Source organism: Taudactylus pleione, unplaced genomic scaffold (assembly GCF_031769625.1).
Source record: "Taudactylus pleione unplaced genomic scaffold, aTauple2 ptg000041l, whole genome shotgun sequence".
Taxonomy (NCBI): domain Eukaryota; kingdom Metazoa; phylum Chordata; class Amphibia; order Anura; family Myobatrachidae; genus Taudactylus; species Taudactylus pleione.
The window spans coordinates 68,690,690-68,710,287 of NW_028284443.1; the positions used below are offsets into that span (position 1 = coordinate 68,690,690).

A 19,598-nucleotide genomic window follows, 5' to 3' on the forward strand; every position below is an offset into this window, starting at 1 on the left:
TTCTTTTTGTGCTTGATTATACATTAAAACACTTAAAATATTTGATGCCAATTCTAGGCTACTTTTCAAATTCAGTGCAGGAGATAATGCAACATTCATTAGTTGAAACATATTTTCAAGGTGATTTAATTGAACTACAAGCCCCAGCTGGCATTAAATCTCATAGCAGTCGCAATTACATTACTGAGAATGAATATGGCAGTCCAGGGCCCTTAGCTACAAGGCCAAACACCTTTATTACAATCCAAAACACAAAATAAGCCTTCTCTATTTAGTCAATTGATAAGCTGGCCTATTGCAGTATATATAATACAATATGTCTCAGTCAACACTCTTCAGTGGATAACAATCAATGAAAAAATACACATGAATGTGTAGGTAAAATAACATTTTATTTAGTTGTTCCTATACTTCACATTTATTGTATAATAAAATAGTTAGAGAAGGAACCACAAACAAGAAAAACAAGTTAGGTACAAAGAAACATAAGAAACAGTTCAACTTTAAAGGTGATTTAACAACAAATAAGTAAAAACACTTATGTAAGTGTTGCAATTTATACATCATATATCAAGTAGACTTGTTTCTGGTTAATAAGAAAGCCAGTGAGTGACATGGAATATCAGGATAGTATACCTATGGGATTTACCAATACATTCTGGAATATATTCACTAAGCAATTTAGTAGTAGTTAAAAACAATAAACATAAAATGTGAAACTAGGGCTAAATAAAGTAATAAGACCCCAGACAATTGAGCACAGTCCAGAAAAAGGCTGTGTGTATATTATAGGATGTTGAATACATAAACAGTTATAGGAATCGATAACTACTAATCACCATTCTGGAAAATAAACATTCCAAATTACAAAGATCCAGTGCTAAAACATGAGAGCCCTACCCAAAGCATAAAGTACTAAATGTTCATACCTTATCTTGCATTTTCTTATATTGCTAGAAATATATTTCCTTTCTATTTCAACTGTATTTGTTTAGCATTATGTTATTTGTGCTGAACATACTAATCCCATCAATGTTCTATGTAACAAATTTTTTTATTATATTGTACTATGCAAATTATCAGATAAGAGTATGTTCTGGCTTTGGCACTGCTTAAAAGTAATATACTATGTTTTATAATAAATGTCATATGAAATACGAATAAAAAGTCTAAGTGTTTATGTAGGAAAGTCAACAAATTACCTAGGCAATGTATCCCCAGTATGTTTCAGTTAAGTAATGAAAGTTATATATTAATAAACAATACACATGATATATTTATCCCTTCTGTTTGATTTTAAGATCTTGTACTGTACTTAAATGATCCATTTCTCTGAAATAGAAAAACAGTGATAAAATGTATCAGTTATCATTATACAAATACAGAAATATATAAATATATATAGAAATAGAACATGTTCTATCACCCAAAACAAAAAACTGCTAAGGACAAATCATATAAACAATACTACAAGGTTTATAAAATTTCAATTAAATAAAATACATACATTTAATATAGCCAGTTATAAAGATACTTAAATAAGAGTAAAAATCTATACACACAAAAAATATTCCTGAAAACACAGCATCGTTAAAGTGGAAGTAAAAATAAATTATAATATTAATAAATACAATAAAATAAAACTTGTTCAATTCAGTAGAGCCATCTTTTGACTTGTTGCTTGATTTGCAGTATGTCTTAAATGCACATTTAGGGGGAAATATAATAGACTCTGATTTTTAAGTTTGTAGTTTCAAACTGCCAGATATACAGTACAGTATAGAATTAAACTTGCCAGAAATTTGGCATTTTCAAATACAAATGTTCACAACTCACAATCCCAATTTTTAAAAATGTTTTGAATAGAAATTGCTGGATGTAAAAAGCCCTGAGTTAACAACTTGCCAAAACTGCTGGAAATATGCTGAAAAATCAATGGTCCCTCTAGTCAGGGAAACTGCTGAAATTGCATGCATTTTGAGCCATCTGTCTGGGAATAAAATAATAAAGAGCAACATAGATATGTTTCACTAATTAATACTCAATTAAGGGGGCCCAAAAAATAATAAATGTTGACGGGCCATAATTATTTAATTAATATTGTGGCAATAATATTTAAAAATATTTTTTTTGTTTATGGAGACAATAATATTTGTGTTAACTGGGACCATATTAATTAACTAATAAAGAATCACATCCATTCTGGCACTTGTAGTGACAAAAGTTTTTAATATAATTGATACCTCAAACATTAGTTAAGTAATATGTTATAGGTTTTAAACATTATTGCCCCCAATAATAAATTTAAATAATCATGGTCCAACAATCTATTTATCATTTTTGATCCTTTAATTATTAATTACTCATACAAATATGAATGATTAATGTGGCTCTTTATTATGTTCTGCCTGGACAGACAGCTCAGAATGCATGCAGTTTGAGTAATGTCTCTGGCAAGAGCCATTTTCTAGTGAGTTTGTCATTTCAAACTCACTCCAAATCGCTGGAAATGACTGGTGAGTTTGTCAGTTAACCTCAAACTCTTTGGGTATTAAGGGGTCTCCCTCTTACTTCTGTCACCCAGTGATCACAAAACTATTTATAGAGATAATCCACTTTGCCAATTCAAATGTGATCCAACTGAATCAGACTTTTATCTGGCATGATGTGTTTCCACAAAGTACAGTGCTTCACCAATATGGTTAGAAATGGTCAAATTGGACAAACAGATAGGCAAGTATATTGCTATTGTATAGGTGATAGGTAACATGTACAATTTAATTTTACTTTTGTGCATTTCCATGTACATGAAGCTTAAAATGTTTATATGTTGTCATATGATTAAATACAACAAACAAGCAGTTAATAGCTTCCCATGTGGAATCATATTGCTTTGGGGAGCGGTAGAAGGTGTTTTGGCACTGCTCATATAGTGGGGTGGTAGACAATAGAAACACAGTTGCTGGATTGCGATGGGTAGTGGCACAAGCTGTATTGAAATAATTTATATTGATGCTCATATATGTCAAACTTGTTGGGTGGCTATAGTAAATCTTTTCAACTTATTTTATTTCAATATTTGGTTCTGTTTGGAATCCAACAAGTAGAAATATATAGATGTGATATTTTTATGAAACAGTCTCAGCTGATCTCATATGTTAGGATTTGTGGTTTGGTGGATCACAACAATTCGCTCTGATCCACCGGATCCCAATGCTCACTGGCTCCATCAGCTTTCTGTTTGCCATTTTACATTGACTGTAGTAGTTGGTATGTTTTACACTGGATTTTTTTTGCACCCCTATATATATAAAGATGTTAACGACAGAAACAAAAATGGATTCTGAACTTCTAAACTTTGTGTTTTGGAATTAAAAGAATTGGGTGGATAATTTGGAGATAAGGACAATTCTGCAATAGACATGCAGCATTTGTCAATGTTTGCTGATTGGCTTATAGAGGTTTCATGCACTGTGATTGTCCTGATTCTCTGGTGATGTAAATTCTTTGGCAAACTTTTTAACATTGCCTATGGTTAATCTTTGACATTGGACAAAGGACCTGATTCAGACCCGCTCGCTAAGAAGCGTTCGCTCATAGCTGCCGATGGTTCGCATTGTGCGCACGCGTAAGCATCGCAATGCGCGTGCATGAACCACTGCCAGAGATCAGGAAGCGTTTGCTCGCTGCGCATAGACTGCCCAGCAGAGTAAGTGACACGAGAGGCCGTTTGTGGGTGGTGACAGGGGCTGGCTGCTAGAAACGGGGGAGATGCGAACGCAGGCGTGCCTGAGTATGTCAATGCCGTTTCAGAGGCGTGCATAATTTATAGGCAGCGTCATAGTACATGTCACCTGGCTGGTTTTTACACTGAAGTGCTCGCAGTGCTTGTGGTAGAGTATGGTCAGCCTCAAGCGCTGCAATCCCAACCGATTGCTGCATACACTTCCTGGAGATGACGTGCGCAAGAGGGCGTCTTAAGACAGGCTGGTGGGCATCTGCATTCACAAAGCGATCTCACACCAAGACATAGTGGGCGTACTAGTGCCTTGCCGAGCGATCGGGGCCGGTTTTCCCGTTACGCATGGTACGCAGCTGCGTAGGGCGCCACATAGTGGAGGGAGTCTCAGCTGCATACCATGCGGGCCGCGGGCAGACTGTCTCTCTTTTGACACAGGCTGCAAAGCGTGTGTAGCGCTGACCGGACGGAGTTCGGTCAGCACTACACAGTGCCAAACACACAGCTGCCGGCGCTGGCAGCTGTGTATTTGTTTTAGCAGCCGATGAGAGTCAGACAGACTCTCATCGGCTGCTGTGCCCACTGCCCACCCACTCCCGCAGTGGGTAATGGGAGAGACTTCATGACGTTTCTCCCATAATGCAAAGCGGCCCAGGAGGACGTACGGAGGAGCTGATAGCGGCGGCAGGAGCAGGAGCCGGGTTTCTGGTAAGTTGTTTTTTTTTTTTTTATTACATGTGTGTCTCTACTGGGGGGTGGACTACTACTGGGGGCACTACAAGGGGGGCCTACTACTGGGAGCACTACAAAGGGGGCTACTACTAGGGGCACTACAAGGGGGATTACTACTGGGGGATTACTACTGGGGGCACTACAAGGGGGGGCTACTACTGGGAGCACTACAATGGGGAATTACTACTGGGGGCACTACAAGGGGGGGCTGCTACTGGGGGCACTGCATAGGGGGGGGAACCTCCACTGGGGGCACAACAATGTGGGGACTACTACAAGGGGACACTACTACTAGGGGCACTACAAGGGGGGGACCACTACTGGGGGCACTATATAAAGGGCAATACTGGGGGTACTGTATAGGGGGGAACTACAACTGGGGCCACTGTCTAAAGGGCACTGCATAAGGGGTACCACTATTGGGGGCACTGCATGGGGGACTACTACTGGGGGCACTATATAAGGGGCTTACTACAGGGGGGACCACTACCGGGGGCACTGTAAAAGGGGACCTGCAGAGGGAAGCGCCAAAAAATATACTCGCTTACCAAAAAATTTGGGCTAGGGCCGGCCCTGCGTGCAATCACCTGCCTTCCCAAATTTGCATATGCATTGAGTGAGTGAACGCATCTAGTGAGCGGGTCTGAAAGAGGTCCAAATTCCATTTTCCAAATTTAGCCATCCATAGTATTATAGAGTACAAGTACTGTATAACTTACCACTTGGGGTCAAATGTAATAGCCAGATATTGTCTTATAAACAAAATTTCCACTTTAAAGCTTGTGGATAAATCAAAGAAATCTCAGCACTTGCCACAAGTTGCAGGCCATTACATTTGGCCCATGCATGCTCAAAACTTCATAAATTGACAAATGGGGCAACACACTATGGGCTGTATTCAGAGGCGGCCGTACGGTCTACGAACGCATGGCCGCCTCGATGTTTGCCTAGTGCGCATGCGCATGGGAACGCCTGCCGTTTGGAGGAGGCTCCACTGACATCACTAGTGATGTCAGTGGAGAGCTTCCAGCTCTGACAGAGCCAGAAGCTCTCCGGGGCTTACGACAAGTGAGACCCTACCCTAGGGTCTCGTCGTAAGCCCCGATGGTCGCGATGGTCAATGACCATCGTGACCATCACCCTAGCGGTCGTTAGAGTTCAGTTTCTGAGCGACCGCTTGCATCCTCCGACCGCCTCTGAATGAGGCCCTATATTCTCTGACAAGTCTGATCAATAATAATTAATATTAATATTAAATAATAATATTACATAATAATTCAATAGCAATCTATCTTCAACACATGCATCCACTATTATAATCACTGTACACCATAAGTTCACAAACTCGGTCCTCAGGATTCAAAACAGTGCATGTTTTCTAGGTCTCCTCACAGAAGTGAAATAATTAGCTCCACCTGTGGATCTTTTAAAATGTGTCAGTGAGTAATGACTACACCTTGTTTGGAGTCCTGAGGGTCGAGTTCTAGAACCACTGCTGTACACTATACATTACTACAAGTCAGGGCAAGCTCGAGGCATGTTCGACCAGTGCGGTCAAACAGGAGCGCCAGCCCATTGAGGGCGCACTCCTCCCAGCCATTCCCGATTTCAGCAGGACAGTCCCGTTTTTCGGGTACTGTCCCACTGTTCCACCCACGGGACGAAGGGTCGAGATGTTGGGCACCTCAACGCCACAGCTGTGCGGCGGTGCCGGACCCTGGGAACAAGATTGGATGCCGCACACATGCGCGTGGCATCCATTCAGTGCAGGGAGAGCGATGGGGCCAGCCCAGCTACTGACGTAGTGCTGGGTTCGCCCCCATCCTGACATTAAATGGGAGGTGTGCCGTATGGACACGCCCCCCAAATAGCGTCATTTAGGGGGCATGGCCTATGTTAATTAGGCCACTCCCCTTGTTGGTTGCACGCTGCTTCGCCACGCACAAGGGTAGGGCATAGGGGGCCATCACCGCACAGGGCGCAGCTAGGGCTGGAGCCGGCACTGCTAGAAGTTAATAATTGTGAAAACAAAAATTTTAAACTTACCTCTTGCAGAAAAATAGCAAGGTTCACAGTGGATAGTCTGCCTATAGATCCACATACTGTCTCCAGCTCTCATATTTCCCAAAGGACTAGAACACGCTTCACACTAGAGAAAATGTGAAACAGAACATTAACTCATTTTAAGTGTTTACGGGTACTGATTCCAACGACCTACTAATATTGTATATTAGATCCAAACAGGAGCATGCATAAATATCTGTAGTACTATTGCAAACATTATAGACAGCCTTCACCAACCATGAGACAATGGGGGACATGTACTAAGCTCTGCAAAGTGATAAATTGGAGAGTCATAAACTGTCAGCCACTCAGCTTCTAACTGTCATGTCACAGGCTGTGTTGGAAAAAATGACAGTTAGGAGCTGATTGGCTGGCAGTTTATCACTCTTGAATTTATCACTTTCCAGAACTTAGTACATCTGCCCCAATATGTGTAATTTCCCCTAGGTAACATGTTAAGTGAGGCAGCAGATGGCACTTCAAATCAGCACTGCTTCACCCTGCTATGTTCCATACAATTAGTGTGGTTATTGCTACTTGATATCCTAAGAGAGAGGGTCTGTATAAGCCAGGCTCATATGCTCTGTATACAGGAAGACATATCCTAATTGTGTGTGCACACTTTTCATTCAGAAATTCTGCTCATTTTGCGACCAGTTCTGTGTCCTCCCTTATTTATTTTCTCATCGCTCCATATTCCTTTTACTTACTTTTTATTTTCTTTTTTGGAACTTTCTCTGTTATTGATGTTATTTTATTTTGGACAAGGTTTCACAATAAAAACCCTTCCTGCACATCCATAACTAATAGCAGGAGATCCCCTTGCAAGGATTTTGGTTCCTCACCGTGTTTGTGTAGGTTTCTTTTGGTTTCTCCCCCTCACAATCCAGCAGCAATGTTAATTGGCTTCTGACTAAATTATAAAGGAATTGCGTCTGGTGCGGATGGCTGTGGGTGACCTCATCTACCTGGCCAAAGCCCAGTGTCATTAATATGAATATTTCTAGAGCTGGTCTGGATGTGTCCAAATGTACATTTGGAGTGTGTACATTTGGAGCCTTAGAGGCCTATGTATCAAAGCTCGATGAGAGACAAAATTGTGAGAGAAAAAGTATTAACCAATCAGCTCCTGTAATTTTTCAAACATAGCCTATAAAATGTAAGTTAGAAGCTGATTGGTTGGTGATTTATAGCACACAATTTTATCTCTCATCAAGCTTTGATACATAGGCCCCTTAGTCATCTATCTATACATAGTATAAAATAAAGTCCCTGGTAGGCGTCTGTCTGTTTGTTCGTGCTATTCTCAAAAACCACTGGACGAATTTTGATGCAGTTTCGCTGTTCTATAGAGCATTTGTCAAGAAAGGTTTAGGTGTAGGAAACATTAATGTATGACAAAATGGAGCCAAGCAGTGATGATTTTAGTGACGCAAGTCAATGAAAAAACGGTTCCTGTTAGGCATCTCTCTTTTTGTTCGGGCTAATCACGAGAACCACTGGATGGATTTTGATGCAGTTTTCACTAATCTATAGAGCATTTGTCGAGGAAGGTTTAGCTATATGAAACATTAATGTATGACAAAAGGGAGCCGAGCAGTGACGATTTTAGTAAAGCTGCCTAAACCATTAAAGATATATCACAGCGATGGACTTTATTTTATACCATGTAGAGATCGATACATTATTATTCAGTTTCTCCAGAAAAAATTATGTAAGCCCTGTTTACTGATACAAAATGACAGTTTTTCTCTTTTGTTACTGTTCCTATTTAATTTAGATGAAAAAACGATTCTTTAATTTCAAACGAGTCAAATTCCTGGTAAGAGTCTTCTTTGGCAGGACAATAAACAAAGCACAGGGATAGACACTTACTGTGGCTGGAGTTGACCTACTGTAAGTGGAGACTGTTTTACTCATGGACAAAACTACGTGGCCTGTTTACCTGTCACATCAAAATGAAATCTTTTCGTGTTGATATCAAGAGGAAAAACTACTAATGTCCTCTACAAGGCAATATTAGAAGACCTTGGTTAAAAAAAACTATCACCGTTAGTTCAAATTTGCTTCAGTGCGAAATTGGGGCGGGTCGCTAGTATTATATATTACTAATTATGTAATAAAATATATATAAAAAATAATTTTCTTTGTTGAAATTGATGGACACTGAGTATGGAAAAAAGTAATAAGGCAGTTAGCATGAGGTAAACTACATGTCACAACTATTTTTGGTATACTTGGAAAAAGTATATAAGATGATTATAAGAATAAAGTCAATGTTTGCTTTGGCATGGTAAATTGAAAATATATATATATATAACTTCTTGGTCAGTCATCTAGTAAAACACCAACAGTCAATGTCCCCTCTAAAGAGAGTGGACATGCATCTTTTTCAGGCTCCCATGAATGGATCCAAAGAATTTGCGCACTTACCGGTGACAGAGGTGATTGGCATACTTACCATCACCCCTAATGCCACTGCACTGGCATCTTTTACAGATATAAACAGGATATTTTGTTGAGTACATGGTCACAGTGTTATCATTGCTGGCTAACTGTGCTGGGGTTATGGGTTTGATTGATCCTTACCAGGCCCTATGTGGAGTTTGTGTGTTCTCACTGTGTTTGAGTGTGTCTCCTCCATTTGGTCGGGTTCCTACCACAGTTCAAAATAATGCTGGCAGTTTGGTTGGCATCAGACAAAATGGACTATAGTGTGTGGGAGTAAATCTAGGGCCTGATTCAGACCCTCTCGCAAGCGCATAGCGCTTGAAAGCGGGTCAATTGTGGCCAAGTGCGCACTCGCGGCGCGTGCGCAAGCCCCGTAGTGAGTGAGAACTTCACTCACTCTGGGGCCGCAACAAAACGGGGTGGCTGTCGATGTTGATCGGCAGCTCGCTCCGTTTTGTAGACAGGTAGGGGTGGTGGCTGCACAAACGGAGGCGTTGCCTTAGGAACGCCTGCCATTTGTGGGTGGCCCTACTGACATCACTCGTGATGTCAGTAGTGGACTTCCTGCTCTATTAGAGCAGGAAGTCCACTCGGCATTGCGAGTGTTGAGACCCTACCACAGGGTCTTCTCGAGATGATCACGATAATTGCGACCATCTCCAGCCCGCTCGCACAAGCTGTGGGTGGGCACCCACAGCTTAGCGAGCGGGCAAGAAAAAAAAAAAACCTCCGCCCTGATTCAGAGCGAGCGCTCGCAAACAGCGAGCGGCTCTGAATCAGGCCCCTAGTCTCAAAGTCCATGCCCCTAGTCTCAAAGGGGCATGGACTGATGTGAATGGATCAATATACCCTGGAAAGCGCTGTGTAGTATACTAGCAGTATACATACAAAGGGAGAAGCAAAGAGAAAAAGGGAGATTCAGAAAGCTAAAGGTGTGGAAAAATGTCTGGGGAAAAGAAAGAAATCTATAGGTGGAGTGACAGAGAGGGGCAGGGTGGAGACAGAAAGAAGAATAAATATATAAAAGTCAGGCAACACCAGGCATTACATCTAATCATAAATAAATACATAGGATAGTCCTCAAATATTAGGATTGTCTCACCAAAAAATTAACCTTTGAGAAGTATTTATATAGGGTGAATCGTCCAGTTAATGAACGGTTAAAGGAATTCTCATATTTAAGGGGATGGTGTATGTAGAAGATACAACATAAAAACTGTTTTGAGACATGTGACATCGTTATTACTATATATACTTTTAAAATACATGTTGGGTTTAAATATTGAAGGAATAGTTAGAATTATACAACCAAAAAACACAGGAGAGGTGTAGAAATTACCAGTGTATGAACGCACAATGCTAGCAAATGAACAGACAAGTATAGTAAATGAATAATACGACTTACATCAATAAACATAGTCAATAGATCTAATTTAAGATTGCATGCACTAAAGTTAAAATTACTTTATTAAACCTGAAAATGTTAATTCACTGGTAGGGCAGCACAGCCAGTGTAATGGTTAGCATTACTGCCTCACAGCACTGAGGTTGTGGGTTTGATTCCCACTATGGCCCTAACTGTGTGGAGTTTGTATATTCTCCCTGTGCTTGCGTGGGTTTCCTCAGGGTGCTCTAGTTTCCTCCCACACTCCCAAAAAAATATACTGGTAGGTTAATTGGGTCACAACAAAATTAAGCCTAGTGTGTAAGTGATAGGGAACATAGATTGTAAGCTCCACTTGGGCAGGGACTGATGTGAATTGACAAATATTTTCTGTAAAGTGCTGCGGAATATCTGTGTGCTATATAAATAACTGGTAATAAATAAGTATTGTTCATTCACTGGCTGATGCACCCGATTTGATTGTTGAATTATAGAGGACCAATACTTATTTCTATGACTGTTACCTATATTCCATTACTTGGGGGTAATACCTCTGTACACATTAATTAGATCAGGAATCATGGAGCTTTAGCTATATTGCTATATACCAAGCCTACATATAACATGCTTACAGCTATGTATCTTGGTTAGGAATATGAGTATTCATTCTATAACTAATTGGTGCAAATATCAAAACTTAGGATGTGCTATGTTATTCTGTCCAGAAAATGTATTTGTATTTTGAATTATAGTGTTAAAATTTTTTATTTATAATAGTAATAATGTTAAATAAGAATAATAAATGAAAAATAATGAATACAAATAAAGCAGCATCTACTATTTTCCATATCAACTAGGGGTGTGCACCGGCCACTTTTCGTGTTTTGTGTTTTGGTTTTGGATCTGGATCTTTCTTCGTGTTTTGGATCTGGATTGGTTTTGCCAAAACCACCCTTCCGTGTTTTGGGTTCTGGGTTTTGTGTTTTGGATCTGTATTTTTTTTTAAAAAAGCATAAAAACAGCTAAAATCACAGAATTTGTAGGTTTTTCTGCTCCTATGCTATTATTAACCTCAATAACCTTAATTTCCACTCATTTCCACTCTATTCTGAACACCTCACACCTCACAATAGTGTTTTTATGTCCAAAAGGTTGCACCGAGGTAGCTGGATGACTATGCTAAGCGACACGAGTGGGCGGCACAAACACGTGACCCATCTAGGAGTGACACTGCAGTGGCAGACAGGATGGCAGTTAGAAAAACTAGGCCCCAAACTGTACATAATGCAAAGAAAAAAAAGAGGTGCAAGATGGAATTGTCCTTGGGCCCTCCCACCCACCCTTATGTTGTATAAACAGGACATGCACACTTTAACAAATCAATCATTTCAGCGCCAGGGTCTGCCACACAACTGTGGCTGAAATGATTGGTTCGTTTGGGCCCCCACAAAACAAGCTGGCAATTAATCTGTCCCTGCACAAACTGGCTCTACGGAGGCAAGATGTCATCCTCATCCTCCTCATCCACCGATTCCTCACCCTCTTCAGTGTGTACATCCTCATCCTCACAAAGTATTAACTCGTCCCCACTTGAATCCACCACCACAGGTCCCTCTGTACCTTCTGGAGGCTGGTCTCCCTGGAAGAGCTGATAATTCATTTTGATGAACATCATCCTCTCCACATTCTGTGGAAGCAACCTCCTACGCCTTTCGCTGACAAGGTTCCAGGCTGCACTAAACACTCTTTCGGAGTACACACTGGAGGGGGGGCAACTCAGGTAAAATAGAGCCAGTTTGTACAGGGGCCTCCAAATTGCCTCTTTTTCCTGCCAGTACAAGTATGGACTGTCTGACATGCCTACTTGGATGCTGTCACCGATGTAATCCTCCATCATTCTGTCAATGGTGACAGTATCATATGCAGTGACAGTAGACATGTCAGAAATTGTTGCCAGGTCCTTCAGTCCGGACCAGATGTCCAAACTTGGTCCTGCCTGCCCTGCATCACCGCCAGCGGGTTGCTTAGGATACCTAAGTTTTTTCCTGGCAGCCCCAGTTGCGGGAGAAAATGAAGAAGGAGCCGTTGACGTGTCACGTTCCGCTTCAGCTGACAGTGTGTTCACCAGCAGGTCTTTGCACCTCTGCAGGCTTGTGTCGGCCAGAAAGAGAGACACCACATAGGCTTTAAACCTAGGATCGAGCACGGTGGCCAAAATGTAGTGGTCTGATTTTAACAGATTGACCACCCTGGAATCCTGGCAAAGCGAATGAAGGGCTTCATCCACAAGTCCCACATGCCGAGCGGAATCGCTCCGTCTTAGCTCCTCCTTCACTTTCTCCAGCTGCTTCTGCAAAAGCCTGATGAGGGGAATGACCTGACTCAAGCTGGCAGTGTCTGAACTGACTTCACGTGTGGCAAGTTCGAAGGGCTGGAGAACCTTGCACAACACGGAAATCATTCTCCACTGCGCTTGAGTCAGGTGCATACCCCCTCCTTTGCCTATGTCATAGGTGGATGTATAGGCTTGTATGGCCTTTTGCTGCTCCTCCATCCTCTGAAGCATATAGAGGGTTGAGTTCCACCGCGTCACAACCTCTTGCTTCAGGTGATGGCGGGGCAGGTTCAAGAGTGTTTGCTGGCGCTCCAGTCTTCGGCACGCAGTCGCTGAATGGCGAAAGTGGCCAGAAATTTTTCGGGCCACCCAAAGCGTCTCCTGCACGCCCCTGTCGCTTTTCAGAAAATTCTGCACCACCAAGTTTATTGTGTGAGCAAAACATGGGACGTGCTGGAATTTGCCCAGATGTAATGCCCGCACAATATTGGTGGCGTTGTCAGATATCACAAATCCCCAGGAGAGTCTAAGTGGGGTAAGCCACTGGGCGATGATTTCCCTCAGTTTCTCTAAGAGGTTGTCGGCGGTGTGCCTCTTACTGAAACCGGTGATACACAGCGTAGCCTGCCTTGTAACGAGCTGGCGTTTCTGAGATGCTGCTACTGGTGACGCTGCTGCTGTTGCTGCGTAAGGTGATACATCTACCCAGTGGGCTGTCACAGTCATATAGTCCTTAGTCTGCCCTGTTCCACTTGCCCACATGTCCGTGGTTAAGTGGACATTGTGTACAATGGCATTTTTCAGGACACTTTCTGACGTTTCTGTACAGTCTCGGTATCGCCTGCCTAGTGAAGTGGAATCTAGACGGGATTTGGAACCGGGGACACACTACCTCCATCAATTGTCTAAATCCCACTGCACTAATGGCGGATACCGGACGCACGTCTAACACCAACATAGCAGTCAAGGCCTCAGTTATACATTTTGCTTCAGGATGACTGCTGTCGTACTTCATCCTCCTCGCTAAGGACTGTTGGAGGGTCAATTGTTTAGTAAAAGTAGTGGTGTTCCTACTTCCTCTCTGGGATGATGAACGACTCCCAGCAGCAGCAACAGCAGCAGCGGCAGCAGTAGGCGTAGCAATGCAGGATCCTCCGGAGGAATCCCGGATAGGAGAGTCAGTCATGCCAGTGACATGGCCTGCAGGACTACTTCCGATCCTGACTAAGGAAGAAATTGACGAGGAGGGAGTTGACGGTGTGGTTTGCAGGCGCTTGGATACAACAGGACAACGGGATTTAGGTGTCCCTGGACTGCTTACGGTCTTAGCCAAAGTTTCTGAACTTGACAGTAACTTTTTATGAACGCGCTGCAGGTGCTGTATAAGGGAGGATGTTCCTAGGTGGTTGACGTCCCTACCCCTACTTATTTCACCTTTACATATGGTACATATGGCAAGACAGTTGTTGTCCGGATTTGGATAGAAATATTGCCAGACCAAAGAGGTGGAATGTTTGGTCTTCTGCCCAGGCATGACCGTGATGGGCTTTTTCATCCCACGGACAACAACTGTCTCCCCCGGAGCCTGATTTAAACAAACCACATCACCATCAGAATCCTCCTCGCCAACTTCCTCCTCAGCGCCAGCTACACCAGTATCCTCATCCTGTTGTACTTCAACAGTGACATCTTCAATTTGCATATCAGCAAGTGGACTGTGGGTGCTCCTTTCAGCACTTGCAGGGGGCATGCAAATGGTGGAAAGAGCCACCTCTTCCCGTCCAGTGCTGGGAAGGTCAGGCATCGCAACCACCACCACACTTGGACTCTCCTTGGGGATTTGTGATATCTTCTTAGAAAGCACAGTTCTTCGCTGTGCTTTTGCCAGCTTAACTCTTTTGATTTTTTTAGTGGGAGGAGGGCTTCCATCGTCATGTGAAGCTGAACCACTAGTCATGAACATACTAGGGATCGACCTTAGCCGTTCCTTGCCACTCCGTGTCGTAAATGGCATATTGGCAAGTTTATGTTTCTCTTCAGCTGATTTAAATGTCTTTTTCAAGGTCATTTTCCTGAACTTTGCCATTTGGGATTGTATGTGCCCTCTACTATGACATTGGGCATCGGCCTTGGCAGACGACGTTGATGGCATGTTATCGTCTATGTTATGACTAGTGGCAGCAGCTTCAGCACTAGGAGGAAGTGGTTCTTGATCTTTCTCTATTTTATTTTTATCGGAAAAAGTTTGGTCCTCCATTTATGTTATATCGATTTGATATATACAGTCAGGTCCATAAATATTGGGACATTGACAGAATTTTCATATTTTGGCCTCTATTCACCACCACAATGGCTTTGAAATGAAACAAACAAGATGTGATTTAACTGCTGACTTTCAGATTTAATTTGAGGGTAATTACATCCAAATCAGGTGAATGGTGTAGGAATTACAACGGTTTCTATATGTGCCTCCCACTTTTTAAGGGGCCAAAAGTAATGGGACAAACTAAACAATCCTAAATCTAACTTTCACTTTTCAATACTTTGTTGCAAATCCTTTGCAGGCAATTACATCCTGAAGTCTGGAATGCATAGACATCACCAGACGCTGGGTTTCATCCCTGGTGATGCTCTGCCAGGCCTCTACTGCAAATGTCTTCAGTTCCTGCTTGTTCTTGGGGCATTTTCCCTTCAGTTTTGTCTTCATCAAGTGAAATGCATGCTCAATCGGATTCAGGTCAGGGGATTGACTTGGCCATTACATAAAATTCCACTTTTTAGCCTTAAAAAACTCTTTGGTTGCTTTTGCAGTATGCTTCGGGTCATTGTCCATCTGCACTGTGAAGCACTGTCCAGTGAGTTCTGAAGCATTTGACTGAATATGAGCATATAATATTGCCCGAAACACTTCAGAATTCATTCTGCTGCTTTTGTCAGCAGTCACATCATCAATAAATACAGGGGAACCAGTTCCATTGACAGCCATACATGCCCACGCCATGACACTACCACCACCATACTTCACTGATGAGGTGGTATGTTTTGGATCATGAGCAGTTCCTTTCCTTCTCCATACTCTTCTCTTCCCATCACTCTGGTACAAGTTGATCTTTGTCTCATATGTCCATAGGATGTTGTTCCAGAACTGTAATGGCTTTTTTAGATGTTGTTTGGCAAACTCTAATCTGGTCTTCCTGTTTTTGTGGCTCACCAATGGTTTGCATCTTGTGGTGAACCCTCTATATTCACTCTTGTGAAGTCTTCTCTTGATTGTTGACTTTGACACATATACATCTACCTCCTGGAGAGTGTTCTTGATTTGGCCAACTGTTATGAAGGGGTTTTTCTTCACCAGGGAAATAATTCTTCTGTCATCCACCACAGTTGTTTTCCGTGGTCTTCCAGGTCTTTTGGTGTTGCTGAGCTCTCCGGTGCGTTCTTTCTTTTTAAGAATGTTCCAAACAGTTGATTTGGCCACACCTAATGTTTTTGCTATCTCTCTGATGGATTTGTATTGATTTTTCAGTCTAATGATGGCTTGCTTCACTGATAGTGACAGCTCTTTGGATCTCAGAGAGTCGACAGCATTTGATTCCAAATGCAAATGTCACACCTGATTTGGCCACACCTAATGTTTTTGCTATCTCTCTGATGGATTTGTATTGATTTTTCAGTCTAATGATGGCTTGCTTCACTGATAGTGACAGCTCTTTGGATCTCATATTGAGAGTCGACAGCATTTGATTCCAAATGCAAATGTCACACCTAGAATCAACTCCAGACCTTTTACATGCTTACTTGACAATGAAATAACGAGGGAATAGCCCATACCTGTCTATGAAATAGCTTTTGAGTTGATAGTCCCATTACTTTTGGCCCCCTAAAAAGTAGGAGGCACATATTGAAACCATTGTAATTCCTACACCATTCACCCGATTTGGATGTAATTACCCTCTAATTAAATCTGAAAGTCTGCAGTTAAAGCACATCTTGTTTTTTTTTCATTTCAAAACCATTGTGGTGGTGAATAGAGGCCAAAATATGGAAATTCTGTCAATGTCCCAATATTTATGGACCTGACTGTACTTGCGGCTAAACACAGAAAATAATTTTTTTTTTGGTTTGGACTGGAGTGTACTTTGGGGGTTACAGCACCCTTTAACGGTCAAGCCAGCCGGCCCTTTACTTATGACACAGGCGCATGCTTGGCACTACTTTGTTGATGCACGTGCGGCTACTGCGCACACAATTCACAAACACAGAAAATATTTTTTTTTTTGGTTTGGACTGGAGTGTACTTTCGGTGGTTACAGCACCCTTTAACGGTCAAGCCAGCCGGCCCTTTACTTATGACACAGGCGCACGCTTGGCACTACTTTGTTGATGCACGTGCGGCTACTGCGCACACAATTCACAAACACAGAAAATAATTTTTTATTTGGTTTGGACTGGAGTGTACTTTGGGGGTTACAGTACCCTTTAACGGTCAAGCCAGCCGGCCCTTTACTTATGACACAGGCGCATGCTTGGCACTACTTTGTTGATGCACGTGCGGCTACTGCGCACACAATTCACAAACACAGAAAATAATTTTTTTTTTGGTTTGGACTGGAGTGTACTTTGGGGGTTACAGCACCCTTTAACGGTCAAGCCAGCGGCCCTTTACTTATGACACAGGCGCACGCTTGGCACTACTTTGTTGATGCACGTGCGGCTACTGCGCACACAATTCACAAACACAGAAAATAATTTTTTTTTTGGTTTGGACTGGAGTGTACTTTCGGGTGTTACAGCACCCTTTAACGGTCAAGCCAGCCGGCCCTTTACTTATGACACAGGCGCACGCTTGGCACTACTTTGTTGATGCACGTGCGGCTACTGCGCACACAATTCACAAACACAGAAAATAATTTTTTTTTTGGTTAGGACTGGAGTGTACTTTGGGGGTTACAGCACCCTTTAACGGTCAAGCCAGCCAGCCCTTTACTTAAGACACAGGCGCACGCTTGGCACTACTTTGTTGATGCACGTGCGGCTACTGCGCACACAATTCACAAACAGAAAATAATTTTTTTTTTGGTTTGGACTGGAGTGTACTTTCGGGGGTTACAGCACCCTTAACGGTCAAGCCAGCCGGCCCTTTACTTATGACACAGGCGCACGCTTGGCACTACTTTGTTGATGCACGTGCGGCTACTGCGCACACAATTCACAAACACAGAAAATAATTTTTTTTTTGGTTTGGACTGGAGTGTACTTTCGGGGGTTACAGCACCCTTTAACGGTCAAGCCAGCCGGGCTTTTACTTATGACACAGGCGCACGCTTGGCACTACTTTGTTGATGCACGTGCGGCTACTGCGCACACAATTCACAAACACAGAAAATATATTTTTTTTTGGTTTGAACTGGAGTGTACTTTGGGGGTTACAGCACCCTTTAACGGTCAAGCCAGCCGGCCCTTTACTTATGACACAGGCGCACGCTTGGCACTACTTTGTTGATGCACGTGCGGCTACTGCGCACACAATTCACAAACACAGAAAATAATTTTTTATTTGGTTTGGACTGGAGTGTACTTGGGGGGTTACAGCACCCTTTAACGGTCAAGCCAGCCGGCCCTTTACTTAAGACACAGGCGCATGCTTGGCACTACTTTGTTGATGCACGTGCGGCTACTGCGCACACAATTCACAAACACAGAAAATAATTTTTTTTTTGGTTTGGACTGGAGTGTACTTTGGGGGTTACAGCACCCTTTAACGGTCAAGCCAGCCGGCCCTTTACTAATGACACAGGCGCATGCTTGGCACTACTTTGTTGATGCACGTGCGGCTACTGCGCACACAATTCACAAACACAGAAAATAATTTTTTTTTGGTTTGGACTGGAGTGTACTTTCGGGGGTTACAGCACCCTTAACGGTCAAGCCAGCCGGCCCTTTACTTATGACACAGGCGCATGCTTGGCACTACTTTGTTGATGCACGTGCGGCTACTGCGCACACAATTCACAAACACAGAAAATAATTTTTTTTTTGGTTTGGACTGGAGTGTACTTTCGGGGGTTACAGCACCCTTTAACGGTCAAGCCAGCCGGCCCTTTACTTATGACACAGGCGCACGCTTGGCACTACTTTGTTGATGCACGTGCGGCTACTGCGCACACAATTCACAAACACAGAAAATATTTTTTTTTTTGGTTTGGACAGGAGTGTACTTTCGGGGGTTACAGCACCCTTAACGGTCAAGCCAGCCGACCCTTTACTTATGACACAGGCGCACGCTTGGCACTAATTTGTTGATGCACGTGTGGCTACTGCGCACACAATTCACAAACACAGAAAATAATTTTTTTTTTGGTTTGGACTGGAGTGTACTTTCGGGGGTTACAGCACCCTTTAACGGTCAAGCCAGCCGGCCCTTTACTTATGACACAGGCGCACGCTTGGCACTACTTTGTTGATGCACGTGCGGCTACTGCGCACACAATTCACAAACACAGAAAAAAAAATTTTTTGGGGTTTGGACTGGAGTGTACTTTGGGGGTTACAGCACCCTTAACGGTCAAGCCAGCCGGCCCTTTACTTATGACACAGGCGCACGCTTGGCACTACTTTGTTGATGCACGTGCGGCTACTGCGCACACAATTCACAAACACAGAAAATAATTTTTTTTTTGGTTTGGACTGGAGTGTACTTTCGGGGGTTATAGCACCCTTTAACGGTCAAGCCAGCCGGCCCTTTACTTATGACACAGGCGCACGCTTGGCACTACTTTGTTGATGCACGTGCGGCTACTGCGCACACAATTCACAAACACAGAAAATATTATTTTTTTGGGTTTGGACTGGAGTGTACTTTGGGGGTTACAGCACCCTTTAACGGTCAAGCC

The 19,598-nt window shown here is 42.7% G+C and overlaps 1 protein-coding gene across 5 annotated transcripts in view; it reads right to left on the minus strand.

The window, feature by feature from the left end:
* Positions 1-373: 373 nt before the first annotated feature.
* The window catches only part of SCEL (sciellin), a 108,681-nt gene continuing 89,456 nt past the window's right edge, over positions 374-19,598 (minus strand). For all 5 annotated transcript variants that reach the window (XM_088459123.1, XM_088459131.1, XM_088459105.1 and 2 more), the window contains 2 exons: positions 6,518-6,620; positions 374-1,332 (listed from right to left, as the gene is read on the minus strand). In XM_088459123.1, coding sequence (XP_088315249.1) covers positions 1,316-1,332; positions 6,518-6,620 — 120 coding nt within the window. In that variant the 3' untranslated portion in view covers positions 374-1,315. The remainder of the gene's footprint in view (positions 1,333-6,517; positions 6,621-19,598) is intronic.